The sequence below is a fragment of the Balaenoptera ricei genome, chromosome X (genome assembly GCF_028023285.1).
Source record: "Balaenoptera ricei isolate mBalRic1 chromosome X, mBalRic1.hap2, whole genome shotgun sequence".
Taxonomy (NCBI): Eukaryota; Metazoa; Chordata; class Mammalia; order Artiodactyla; family Balaenopteridae; genus Balaenoptera; species Balaenoptera ricei.
In genome coordinates, this window is record NC_082660.1 from 132,438,208 (window position 1) to 132,452,025 (window position 13,818).

General features: G+C 41.8%; 1 protein-coding gene across 5 annotated transcripts in view; it reads left to right on the forward strand.

Annotated features, from left to right (window-relative positions):
* MTM1 (myotubularin 1) overlaps positions 1-13,818 on the forward strand; it is a 96,207-nt gene that overhangs the window by 64,274 nt on the left and 18,115 nt on the right. For all 5 annotated transcript variants that reach the window (XM_059910995.1, XM_059910996.1, XM_059910992.1 and 2 more), the window contains 3 exons: positions 2,896-2,979; positions 5,292-5,441; positions 10,200-10,388. In XM_059910995.1, coding sequence (XP_059766978.1) covers positions 2,896-2,979; positions 5,292-5,441; positions 10,200-10,388 — 423 coding nt within the window. The remainder of the gene's footprint in view (positions 1-2,895; positions 2,980-5,291; positions 5,442-10,199; positions 10,389-13,818) is intronic.

Genomic DNA, 13,818 nt, shown 5'->3' on the forward strand with positions numbered 1-13,818 from the left:
CTTTTTTAAAAAAATGTTTTCTTGTAACTGTAAGCTGATTTATTTGGATGATTAAAATATTGGTTTGAGCACCTGGCCTTTTCCACCTTAAGCTCCAGTTCAATGTTAGATGTGTTGGTATGTATTTCATGGCAAGAAATATCTGGCTGTTATTTGATTCATAAACTTGCCTGAAATATTTGAGGTCCAAGTCTGGCTCTTAGCATCAAGAGTCTCCTGGCAGCTCTGTCCGTCATAGAGTTCCCATAGGCGCGTTTCCCGGGTAAAGGATGCCAGTCTTGCACTCGTCCTATGTATCTGGACATCACTCAGTGTCACTGCAGACTGATTTCATGAGAAAGGCCGCCTGGTAGGTCGCTACCTTGAGGACACTATCATTCCCATATTAATGACAATTCTTTTATATGACTTGTTTTCAGACATTAAAGAAATCATGGGGATAATTTTGGTTTGGGCTATAGAACTTTATCTTCTGATGATAACAGTTTTGTATACTTAGATTACACTTACTGGTAATTTTAATGTAAGACGCAAGAGGATAGATATTTGAAGCAAAGAAGGAGTTGCTTTATTAGTGATTGAGAAATAGAAAGTTACATTGAAAATGCTGCTGGCAAGTCAGAGGACACTCTGGGCATTAATACACTTGATGGTTTTTCTGGAGAGAAAGCTTTATCTGGCCTCTGAGTGAACAATTTTATTCTTTCTTCCTAAAAGGCCACCATATTTGCTTGAGTTTCATGGGAAAGATGCAAATAGCTAAAAACCGAAAAATGAACAAAACTCACGTTGAGATCAGGAACTTATTTCAAGAAAGCAGATTCTAGGTTTTCTTCTAAAGTGAGTGACAGTACAGCCTTACGTCATCTACAAGTATGTCACCAGCACAAGGTTCAGCAGTATTGAGTATTTCCCCGGGCCAGGTACTGACCAGGGCAGTATCCCGTGCTCAGATGTCACCAGGAGGGTGCTTGGACATGTTCTGTAGATTCCGTGCTCTTTGCACCAGCAGTCCCTCTGTCTCTGAGTTGAACTTCAGTTAACAGAAATCACTTGTTTTCCCCGGGAGTACTGAATAATTAAGTATTCCTGTGGATTCACTGTCAGCCTAAAGCCTCAATTGCATAGCTAGGTCAACGTCATTGCTAATGTGCGGTCACAGAATACACAGCACTTGGGCCTAGTGCTGCCAGAGTTGAGACCTGCTGAGGGTGCCACATGCTTTGGAAAGTTCAAGAAGACAGTCCGGAGAGCACGATCTTGATCAGTTTTCACCTTAAACCTCTTTGCCACTTAAGTACAGAAAACCGTTGCCGCTAACTGATGCTTTACCAGAAATTCTCTGTAACGTTGGGGTCGGGGGGACACTAGCATTGGAGGCCACAGGCTGATAACAGGAAAATGGGTGGAAGGAAGATACTTAGAGGAAAAGTGCCTCCAGAGAAAGCGCTTGAGCAGGGGCTGTATAAGGCTTCCCGTCCTCATTCGGTCAACAAATATGTATTCCACCTACACGGGCCAGACACCGTTCCGGTTACTGCGGATCCAGGATGGGAAAAAAAGCAAGTGTCTGCCTTCATGGAGCCCATGGTCTAGGAGGGAGGACGGTAGGGGTCCAACAGTAACAAATAAGTAAATATAGGTCAAATGGTCAGAAGTGATGGAAATGAGAAGGAGAATGGGTGGTCCTGTTGTGGGGGAACATGTGTCAGAGAAAGGCTCCCTGATTAAGGTTACATTTGAGCAGAGATGTGAAAGAAGTAAGGGAGGAAACCATGAGGGCAAAGGACTCCAGACAAGTGGAACAGCAGGTGCAAAGGCCCTGAGATTGGTGCGCGCTTGTTGCTTTCCGGGAGCGGCACTGAAAGCCAGCGTGGCTGGAGTGGATTGAGCAAGAGGACGAGCAGAGACGTGGTGGGGGACGTGGCCAGGTGGCAAGTACTTCCACTTTTACCCGAAGTGAGATGGAAAGCCACAGGAGGATTTGGGGCAAGGGAAGGATTTGACCTGACCTAGGTTGTGACACAATTACTCTGACTTTAGCGGTAAAGATGAAAGCAGAGGACCAGTTAGGAGGTGTTATTATAATCCAAGTGGAGGTGGCAGAGCCTTACACCAGGGTGGTAGCAGTGAGGTGACGAGGGTAATGCCAAGGTTTTGGGTTCAGTCAGTGTGGAGGATGGCGCTGTCATCTACTGAAATGGGGAGACTGGGAGGGGCCGGCTGCAGTGGCCAAGTCTGCAGATCACAGTGGGGCTGGAGGGCGATAGATGTTTAGGAGTCGCCAGGGTATGGATGGTATTCAAAGCCATGAAGTTCATCAGTATCATCTTGAGAGTGAGCATAGAGGAGAGGTGAGAGGCCTGAGGCCTGTTGTTTCAGAGATCAGGGCATTGATTCCGAATTCACAGAGGACAGTTAATTAAGAATTTTCTTAACGTTCTGTCACTTTCTTAATAGATTAACACACCACTGGTCCCTTTTGAGACAGTTGCACTATTTAATAATCATTGCTGAATTTTCTTTTTCTTTTATATTTTAGTGTCTTTTACCCGTCGATTGTTAATACTGCTTAAAACTGATAGGCATTTTTGGGTCTGGAAATCTGAGTTCTGTGCAACAGCATTAAAAAAAAACACCAAAAGAGATGTTTGTAGCCATAGAAAATTGCGGTCTCAAAAATATACAATTGTTAATCAAGATAGAAGGTAGTGTAAGTCTAGTCTAAATTTTTCACTGTTATTTCTTGCTTAGAAGTCTCAGTTGGGGTTGTGATTTCATGGTAGGCAAATCTGGCAAAAAAAAAAAAATCAAAGGATGTAGTATTAATAGAGTATTAGTTCCTTTACACTGAACTTGAAATTCTTTCTTTTTTTTTTTTTTTGCCTTTTCTAGCCAATATTTGCATTTTTAAATGAAGAAAAGTTTGACGTGGATGGATGGATGGTTTATAATCCAGTTGAAGAATACAGAAGGCAGGTAAGTCAGTAGATACTGTAGATGTGGGGAATCTCAAACCTGCCTGGTGATGATATGCCATCAGTCATGCTCTTTGAGTATCAGTAACACCCTTGCTAAATAAATTTTTCCTGGCAGTGGTATAATCTGGCTCATTATGTCTGTCTAGTACTGTGGAACCTACGGGCTCATCCCAGGGCCATGTTCAAGCTGCACTGAAGGCTGCATGGCTAAGTTCTCTTTCCTTCCGCTACGCGAAGAACGTCCGTTATATGTTGTCCATGAAATGAATCAAATACTCAGAGTCTAGAAAAGCCAGACTTCTGTACCTTACTACTCAGGAGTTGATGTCATGATGTATGTATGTATTTGGGAGCTTAACTATTACTGGCAGTTAGATTTCTGTTATATTCATTTCAGTTTAAAGATTCAAATGAATTAGAACTGTTTTCCTGTAATGACTTTTCCAAGAATGCTTTGATGAATGTGTATGAGAATTGCCTTTACTGCCCTCTTAGTAAACTTCACCCACATGCATGTTTATTTGCAATAATAAAGCGGGAGGCTTCGTGTATCGTTGCTGTTCGCGGCAAAGGTCTCTCTGCATTTTAAAGAAGATTCCCATGCCTGTTACGGAACAAGAGCTACACTTTGACCTCTGCTGTAACCAAATCATAGGACAGTTAGGAGTTTTGTGATGAGGCTTTTCATAATTCTCCTTCTACAAAGCTCATAAAGTAATTGGGAAGTTTTGTTGAATGAGGTTTGAGAATCAAATCAAGCCCAGTGAATGTAAAGTAAAATCGTAGAACCCTAGACTTGAGAAGAACCTTCTAGCCACCACTTCCACTACCGGGCACCTGGGTTGACTTCCCGGTTTAGTCTTTTTTTTTTTTTTAATTAATTTTTATTGGAGTATAGTTATTTTACAATGTTGTGTTAGTTTCTGCTGTACAGCAAAGTAAATCAGCTATAGCACAGGGAACTCTACTCAGTGCTCTGTGGTGACCTGTTTAGTCTTGATCAGTGGTTTGCCTCTGTTCATAAGAAGATTCGATGCTCAGGGATGTGGGTGTGGGAATTTATCTCTAGAGCACATGTGTGCGGTAGTATGTCCTGTTGCTTCCAGAAATCAGCTTTAGTTTGTTGAGTTTTCGAAGGCTGTGTGTACCTCTCATTTTAATAACCTCTATTCTAGGTCAGTTGTGGAGGCAGAAGAAGGACCATTAAAACATCTTGCATGTTTTGGAGACCTCTGTAGCGTTACGTATTAAAATATTTGCACCTTAGTTTTTGAGTGTTATTGACAATATTAAGACTTACTTTTTAGGGCTTCTAGCTTCAAACAAAACAGTTCCTGTTTTTAAGCTTGTATGCATATACGAACTCTTGAAGGTATTTAGTTCTAGAATGCCATTATAGTCCATCTTTTTTTCTTATACCTTTCTGATGGGACTTGTAACTCTCTAATTGGACTCGACATCAGACTCATCTGTCTGGTCCGAGCTCTATAGGGCCAGACCTAAAGACGAGGTACAATTTGCGTCCCCAGAGCAAGCACCCACACGGCTCACTTTTGTGTGTGTACTTGTGTGTTTGTGAGCGTGGGGAGAGAGTTATTCCACCACCTCTGGACCTTGTCCACAGTACCTACAATTTTGTGGGTGGGCGATAGGATGGGAGGTGTCTTCCGTGTCACACTAGCAGTCTGCTTAGAATGCAGATGAGTGTATTTCTCACACAGCCCATAGAGCAGTCACCCATCCCAAACCACTTGATTGAAGAAACTCTTAGGGGGTGGGGAAATGAGCCTCCCCAGAGGGGTTTTCCTTACTTCCCTTCTGTGAATTTCTTCACAAGCTTAGCCTCTTTCTACTTTGGAGCAGGTTGAAGCATTCCCTCTGTTTTGAGTGAGGAGTGGAAGTTGCCTGATTTCTTTTTTACCCTCAATCAGACACAGATGAAGATTACACAGTGTACTTTTCTTTAGGGCGTGGGGTGGTTTGCACAGGTCGGGGAGGAGCTTGGGTTTCTCTTTATTGTACAAGTAGTAGAGAAAAGTTTGACATGAAATCAAGGAAGATCTCAAGTTCAAGAGAATTTGTATTTACCAACGATAGTTTAGAATTCTGGAACCCGCCAGTGTTTTGTCTTGTGTTCTTACATTGTCTGGATTATCGATCTGGCTCCCTTACTATAAATCAGTACACCGTTACTACCCTGCTGTCAGAGGCACGTGCACATTCTGCTCAAAAGAAGAAAGGAGACCCATCCAAGGCCAGATCCAGAGATGAAATCATCAGTGCTGACGTGGACTTCCTTTTTTCCTGCAGGGCTTGCCCAATCACCATTGGAGAATCACTTTTATTAATAAGTGCTATGAACTGTGCGACACTTACCCGGCTCTCTTGGTGGTTCCATATCGTGCCTCAGATGATGATCTCAGGAGAGTTGCAACTTTTAGATCCCGAAATCGAATTCCAGTGAGTACTGCAATTAATATTTTCTGTAAGGAGTGCCTTTTCTTCCATGAGAACAGTAGTCAAGTAATTCAGAGAAACACTCTTTTGGAATTTCAGTCACACAAATAATTATGAAGTGTCCTCTGAGTGCAAAGCAGCAGGCCAAATGGGAAAGAAGTAAGACGTCACCTACCTTCCAGGAGCTCGCGATCAAGGACAGAGAATGAACTCAAGTAATTCTTATACAGGAGAGGGTACAGGTAACGCCAGGTGGAAAGGAAGAAGGAAGGACAAGGTCTCTGTGGCTTGTGTCTTTGTAGCACAATAAGTGACAGGCGTTAGGCTCTGGGTAATGTCGGTTGAGTTATGCTGGAAACCATGCACTAGCCTATGTTATGGAGCCTATGAGTATAGGCTTTTACGTACCACCTTTATTAGGATTCGTCTCTCCTCATCACGTTTGTAAGCTGCCTTCATACCATTAGCAACCTGGGGTCAGGTGCAGACTATCCCAAACTATATTTATGGTATCACTGGACCTAGTTCATAAATTAGTCTTTGGTTCTTAAATATTTATGTACGAGTCACCCTGTCTACTCTGTGCCCATAAATCTTGTTGGCTAAAAATTTAGAGAATTTTTCCCCTCTGTTAATTTCCAGGGCATGTCATAATAAGTACATTGTCTTATTTTGTTTTGGTTTGATTTTGAAAAACAAGGGTTGAAAAATTAAGATTTAATGTCACGTTGCCTTTAACTTCCAAGTCTAGACATTTTTGTCCCTAAAAGGATATTTGTGTGAAACTTTTGTTATGCTATCAACGTAATATGAATTGTAACTTTTTTAATGCACTTGCTTCGCTAAGCACGAGCGTCCGTTGATATCTTCAGGATGTATATTATACTTGAAAGTATGTTCTTTAGCTCATTTTGCTAGAACACTGTGCTAATGAAGCTAGAATTACCATTTCGCTCCTCTTGTGCTCAACCCCTGCCCTGGCTAGCTGTCTTGCTAATCCATGCCTCACCCACAGGAGAACTGGGCTAGGATAGTGTGAATTGATTTTGTTCACTCCTTCATTCAATTAATATTTATTGAACATCTACTGTGTGTGCGTGCGTGTGTGTGTGTGTGTGTGTGTGTGAATTTCACGGGATCAGGGGTAGGAGAGGAAATGAAACAACTGAACCCAGTCCACTGTGCTCAGGCTGCCATCTTGTTCCAGTGGTTGCCCCGGTTCTGAGTGAATGGGAGCCCACCGTACAGCAAATAGAATGCTTAGCCTTTTACTTAGCCATTTTATTGATCCTTCTTACTTTGTGATGGCCACCAATTTGCATTTATTTTTCCTAAAAAAAACTAAGGTTGGGCTTCCCTGGTGGCGCAGTGGTTAAGAATCTGCCTGCCAATGCAGGGGACACGGGTTCGAGCCCTGGTCTGGGAGGATCCCACGTGCCGCCGAGCAACTAAGCCCGTGAGCCACAACTAGTGAGCCTGCGCTCTAGAGCCTGTGCTCCGCAACAAGAGAAGCCACGACAATGAGAAGCCCGCGCACCGTGATGAAGAGTAGCCCCTGCTCGCCGCAACTAGAGAAAGCCTGCGCACAGAAACGAAGACCCAACACAGCCAAAAATAAATAAATAATAAATAAATTAAAAAAAAAAAAAAAACTAAGGTTAAGCTGTCCATCACCTCTCTATCTTTATAGATTACCATGCTTAATAATATCTAGTAATAGATAATGTACTCTTTCTGATATACCTTCTAACCACCTGACTCTTGACTATAACCCAGGAAATATATTTGCTTTTGATATGAAATCATTAATATTTGATATTCAGTTCTTTTTTTAAAAAAAAAAGCCATGTAAAGATATAAAAAGCATTGATGAGAAAGCAGTCTTGTTATGTTGTCCATAAATAAGATGCAGAGTATTATAAAATATCACTGAATAACAAAATAATCCACATGCATTAGTGTTCCCATTAATGGATACATACTCCTTTGTTCTCAAACAGGTTGGTCTTAATGTTATCGAATTCTTTAACATATAAGTAATACATATTTATTTTAGACATTTACAAAAATACTGGTAAGCCTAAGGGAGACTGCCACCTAGTGAGATCCACAGTTACGTGCTTCCAGACTTCCTTCTATGCATACATATTTTTATTTGAAAAAAAGGAAATTATTCTGTGGTTTATGTCTCAATCTGCTTTTTCTACACCGATGACTCTCTGTTCATGTGCCAGTGTGTAGATGTACTGTGTAGATTGACAGAAAACTGTCAATCAGTTTTCTATTCCTATTATAAACAGTGCTGTGATAAACATCTTTTGGTGGCTAAATATTTGTGTACATCCTTAATTATTTATGGCTTCTACATATTAACTTCAAAAAGAATAGCCTAATATAGTAGCACATACTTTAAAAGCACTCACAGTAGTTGATGTTGTGAAATTTGCATTACTTGTACCTGGTCAGCTATATAGCAAGCATCCTTTTTATAAAGGTAGTTGAGATCCCAAAAGAAAAAGCAGGTAAGAGGTGAAACAACTCGTAAGAATAGCATTTCTTAACATGGCCTGGTGATTCCAGTCTTAAATCTCCCAAGCAGAGAGAAGAAGGGCAGAAGAACGGAGGGCACGGGGGGAACAGGGCAGTTTCTTGCATATGACCTGATTTAAATTTAAAACTTGATGAGGGTCTTTATCAAATAATAACTGTCTTGTATGTGCAGCAATTTGCTCTTTTAAAAGTGATCTCATATCGGGAATTCCCTGGTGGTCAAGTGGTTATGACTCCACACTTTCACTGCCGAGGGCCCAGGTTCCAGCCCTATGTTGGGGAACTAAGATCCCACAAGCTGCCCAGCGCGGCCCCCCAAAAAAAGAGTGGGGACTTCCCTGGTGGCACAGTGGTTAAGAATCTGCCTGCCAATGCAGGGGACACGGGTTCGATCCCTGGTCTGGGAAGATCCCACATGCCGTGGAGCAACTAAGCCTGTGCGCCACAACTACTGAGCCAGCGCTCTAGAGCCTGCAAGCCACAACTACTGAGCCCGAGTGCCACAACTACTGAAGCCCGCACGCCACAACTACTGAAGCCCACATGCCCAGAGCCCGTGCTCCACAACAAGAGAAACCACTGCAGTGAGAAGCCTGTGCACCGCAAAGAAGAGTAGCCCCCGCTCGCCACAACTAGAGAAAGCCCACGCGCAGCAACGAAGACCCAACGCAGCCAAAAATAAATAAATAAATAAAAATTTTAAAAAAAGAATGATCTTGTATCAAATCAACATGTTGTAGACCTTAAATTTACATAGTGTTATAGGTCAAGTATATGTCAATAAACCTGAAAAAAATTAAATTAAAAATACATAGATACTTAAAAGTGATCTCACGTCTTTTCCCCCTTGGAGGCAAAGCCATAGGAGGTGGGCAGGGCAGGTCTCACCTCCACGTTGTAGATTAGAAAATGGAGGTTGAGGGAGGCCAGTGCTTGTGCCCAGGCCTCCCAGGCCTGAGCCTTTGGACTCTTAGTTGGGGGCCACAGTGGTATTTTGACTGGGCCCTGGCAGGCACAGAGACTCAATTGAATGAGTATTCATTCGTATTATCATATAATCTTTTCTCACTAACGTGTTGTCATTATTATACACAGTGATTTTTATGAACATCAGTGCTCGTCATTTGCCATAGTGGGGAGGTGACTTCAGAGACCACAGCGTACTTGGCCTTGTATTAAGTGAGCTCGAACACTTGTGCTTCTGGGGTTCTTGTGTCTGCTTTTCATGGGTTTTCGTACCCTGTGCTGGGTACACGTGTTCTCCATTCATCCGCCCAGCAGCGTCATGCCGTCACGTGGCTCCGCACTTGATGAAAGAGGGAAAGGACGCTACAGAGGCTGTGAACTCAGTGCCCAGGTCAGAGCCACCTCAGAGGTGCGCCTGCCCCGGAGCACATGCTGTCACCCACCACACTTACCTTCCCCCTTCTGCTTATTTTATTTTATTTTTCTCTTCTAACAGCTGTATTGAGATAGAATTCATCTATGAAGCAATTCATTCATTGAAAGTGGACAGTTCTGTAGCTTTTGCTCTATTACATTTTTAGCTTCCTTTTACAGGTCTTGTTTCTCAGGTGCTATGAACTGAGAGACCAGGTAGCAAGTGTGCTGGGCTTGTGTGTAAAATTGGAGAAGGCTGATTCTGAGTAAAGGCTCAGAGCTCTCCCAGGAGGCGGGTGTCCAAGCTTCATTGTGGAGACTCTGGCAGCTCTTTGGCTGTCCTGAGATCCTGTTTGCTTCCTTTGGGTTTTCAAGCCCCTGTGTTAGATTCTAGAATTGAGACTGTTGGGAAAATGACCTGCAGATGTGAGGTACCGGGGTGGTTTTCTTTACCTCTCACCTTTTGCTAAAGCTGTTTCTGGGTGATGACAAATCCAGTGCAAGCTACAGGACTGAAATAAAATATCTGAAGCTTTCTGTTTCCTTTAAGTGATATAACTATTTTTAGGTAAGCATTTAATGTTTTTAGATGTGGTGCGAATTAAGAAAAGACCAGTAAAGCAATTGGTTATTCTCATTGGCTCTGAATAGTCATCATCGTTAAATGTGTGTTTCTGGGCACACATGGAAATGGCAGGTGAACAAGCATCCCGTTTCAGCAAAATGAGATTCACTTCATCATGATTGTTAGTGCTCTCTTTTTTTTATAGTTTTAATTGTTTTGACATTTGGTTCTTTCTCGATAGCTTAAAATTTCTGAACCAACCGTAGGTGCTGTCATGGATTCATCCAGAAAACAAGACGGTCATCGTGCGTTGTAGTCAGCCTCTTGTTGGTATGAGTGGTAAACGAAATAAAGATGATGAGAAATATCTCGACGTCATCAGGGAGACGAATAGACAAATTAACAAACTCACAATCTATGATGCTAGACCCAATGTAAATGCAGTGGCCAACAAGGTAAGTATATTTAATGACATGGTAGAAACTTGCCTTACATACAGTGTGCAGTGTTCTACATGAAGGTTGTTGCCATGGCGTATCAACATGCGGGTTTAAATTAAACTTCGCTTAAAGAGGAAAACGAGTTCACTGAACGTAGAAAGTAGTTTTAATCACAAAACATATCTTAAAAGTTGAATACATTAAAACCAAATGAAAATAAGCTTTAGGTAAACTAGAAGTCTAGAGCTGTAGTGAATTTGGGAAAGAGTTAGAATCTCTTTGGAGCCCTTTAGGCTGTTGACAGTCATTCTCAGTGTATACACTAGTGAGGCATCTGTGAGGATTGTGGGAAGCTGTAATTGTTAAAATCCTAAATTTGTAGCTTTATCTAAGCATTCTCTTCACTATACTCAGAAATGTGTGTTCTCATTTATATGAGACAATCCAAGAAATGAGTAGATCCATGTATGTGAATTTTACAGTTACACACATAATGGTAATATTTTCAAAGAAATCTGTCTCAAGGGTCTTCTTGGCCTTCTTAAGTAGAGTATGCAGACTGCCCTAAAGTTGAATGACAAGGCAGTGTTGCCTGCAGGACCCCTCAGCAGATGCTCAAGGTGGAAGGCTGTTTGCCCCTGCACTACAGGGCCCAAGATTCAGAAATACCTTTGACATTCAGTTTCACCTTTTTGTTTTGTTTTTTTTTTCCTTTCCTTCTCCCATTGCCAGCTGTCACTTATAAGTATTCACAGTGGGCCTGCCCCATTCCACCTTTCAGATGTATGGCTTCTTGTCAGATGTAGGCTTAAATTTCATCATCTTGAATATTTTGCTTATCCCAAGGTCATTTATCTGGCATCTTCAATTATTCAGAGCACAAGACAAGAACCTGAAAGCAAAACAAGTCCTCAAGCAGCTCAGATAGATGCAGTAGCTTCCTAAATGGACCCTGTGATGTCTGTCTACACAGGTGCATGTGTGGGGCTCCACTCATAATTATTTGCACACAGATTGTGCACCTTACACATTTACTTTTGGACCCGGTATTTGTTACTGCAGTTGGTTTTGTTTTACATAACAAAACTGATATTGAAATTATTTGTAAAGCCATCAGGTAGCGAAATCGATCAATAGGTTAGGAAATATAAGACAACATTTAGGAAATTAAGTCTAAATATGAATATCTTGTTGTATTATCCTTACCTTTATATTTCTGTTCCTGCTATCCTTCAGGTATAATTCAGAGTTGAATACATGTATAAAATGAAGTATTTCCATGTATACATTTAGCCTGAAACAGATATCATATAACATTACAATGGGGTATTTAGAAAGAATATTTTAAAATATATAAAATGAATAACTTTATTGTATTAACTCTAAAGCTCATTGTTGTAGCAGTAGAATTCTTGAATGCCTTTTTAACACTCAGGAAATACGGCTGTGTTTCTAGTCCATTTAGGAATGAAGGGAAGGAGAAAATTAAGGAAAAAAACCTAGGCTTGAAAGATCTGTGCATCATTCTCTAAAAAAACACACTCAGGTTCCCCTCCTCCCTCGGCTGTGTCTTCCTAGTCATCTGTATCCATAGCAACAGGCTGTGTACGTGGTTGTACTAGGTAACGTGGGTTGTTCTTTTTTGTTGAAGAGAACTGAAAAGAAAACTTCAAAACTAATCAGAGATGTGGAATTTGAACTTTTGGGAACTCAGTCTATGCTTGACTAATTGATTTTTACCCTTCTGAATTCTCTCCTCTTTGGACCTAATTGTTCTGCCCTTGTGGATATTTAGAAATTTACAACCCCATAATGTAACAAGCAACATTGCACCATTTTAAATGAAACAAAAAAACAAACAAAGGAAACCTAGAGGCAGATAAGATCCAGCAGCCTGTGATGAATTAAAGTGGGACTGTGTCAATGTCTGTTTTTGGCAGAAACTTTGGCAATGAATTATTACTTTTTCCTCCTATCATCTTCAGTGATCTATGAAAGAAACTCCAGAGTTAGGAATGTCTTTGAAAATCACTAACTGTTTACAAACCACATGTACAGAGAAACGGGTCATGTGTCCGTGGGAGGGTAACGTGTGTCGTCGTTGTGTGAGAGGCTTGCAGATCCAGTTCGCAACAGTGACTGCCAGGGGGATAGGTGCACCTCTGTTGTGACCTCTGATGGCAGCTGCAAGGTGTTATTCCCTGAGGTAGGGGTAACCAAGGAGAGGGGAATATGACCCATTTGTATATGGATTCATTAGCTGATAACTATTTAAAAACAACAAAGTGAACGTTTATTGTCTACTTACTACTGATGCCATTTGCAGCAAGCTTTAAAAACACATTTCTGTCTAAATAAAATACAATTTCTTACCTAGAGTCTGTGGAGATCAAGGCTTCTGGCTTGTACATAGGTCTCCAGGTTTGAAGTTCAAGTGGTAGCCTTACTTCTATTGCAGGAAACCTTCTCTGTGACTAACCCCGGAAAAAAACCATAGGATGTGTTGGCCCTTATGTCCCGAGCTACAAGTTTATATTCCTTCTATTGTAAATGAAAAGAGAAGAGGTATTCCGTGGCAATGGCAGGCATGTTGCTTGTCTGTCCGTCCCCTGCAGGCACTGCCAAGATAGTACAACTTGGCTTTGACTATTTACTTACCTTTACTGGTGAGTTTACATATTCATATGTTTTTATGATGTTAATTAGCATCCTTCCATTTCAGCTTGCTTTCTTCGCAGGTCCCTGAATAATTCAACTTTTTCTTAAAAGGCCAGAGGCCACGTGTTCCATGGCATTTTAAAGCATTAAGCAGAATGCAGCCAGGTTCCTAAACAAAGCTGGAGTGTTTCTTTTTGTCTTCGTGGAAAACGTGCATCTTCACGACCCTGTGAAAGGGAAGTGACGTCCACCCTAGCGGGTGGATGCTGGTAGGCGCCGCGGCAGGTGGTAGCCATCTCGTCCCCGCTTGAAACCTTTTGTCCCTCGAGGGCCCACCACGTGCAGCGCTGTCCCTGGCTGTGAAGTCAGATGACTTAAATTCTGCTGCTTACCTCTGACTTTGGGGGTAGTTAAATAGCATCTCTTCTCATTTTCAAAATGGAGATAGTAATACCTGTCTTGCAGCATTGCTGTAAGAGTTAGATAAAATTATGTAAAGCAAGAATCACAGTATCTGGGATGTCAGAGGGGCTCATTAAATGGTGGCTGGTGTTAGCTGTTATAGAGCCTGGCTCCTTTTAATCTTATGAGACCTAGGTAGTAGTATCCCCTGTTCTACAGGAGACAACATTGAGGCGCAGAGAGGTTAAGTGCATTGCCCCAGATCACACAGCAAAGAGGGGCTGAAACTGAGCTGTCGACCTGGGTCTGTCTGTCTCCAAAGCCAGTCGTTCTCCTCTAGCCCATCCAGTCCCGTGGGAGCCTGCCCCTGAAGAGCACTGTTCAA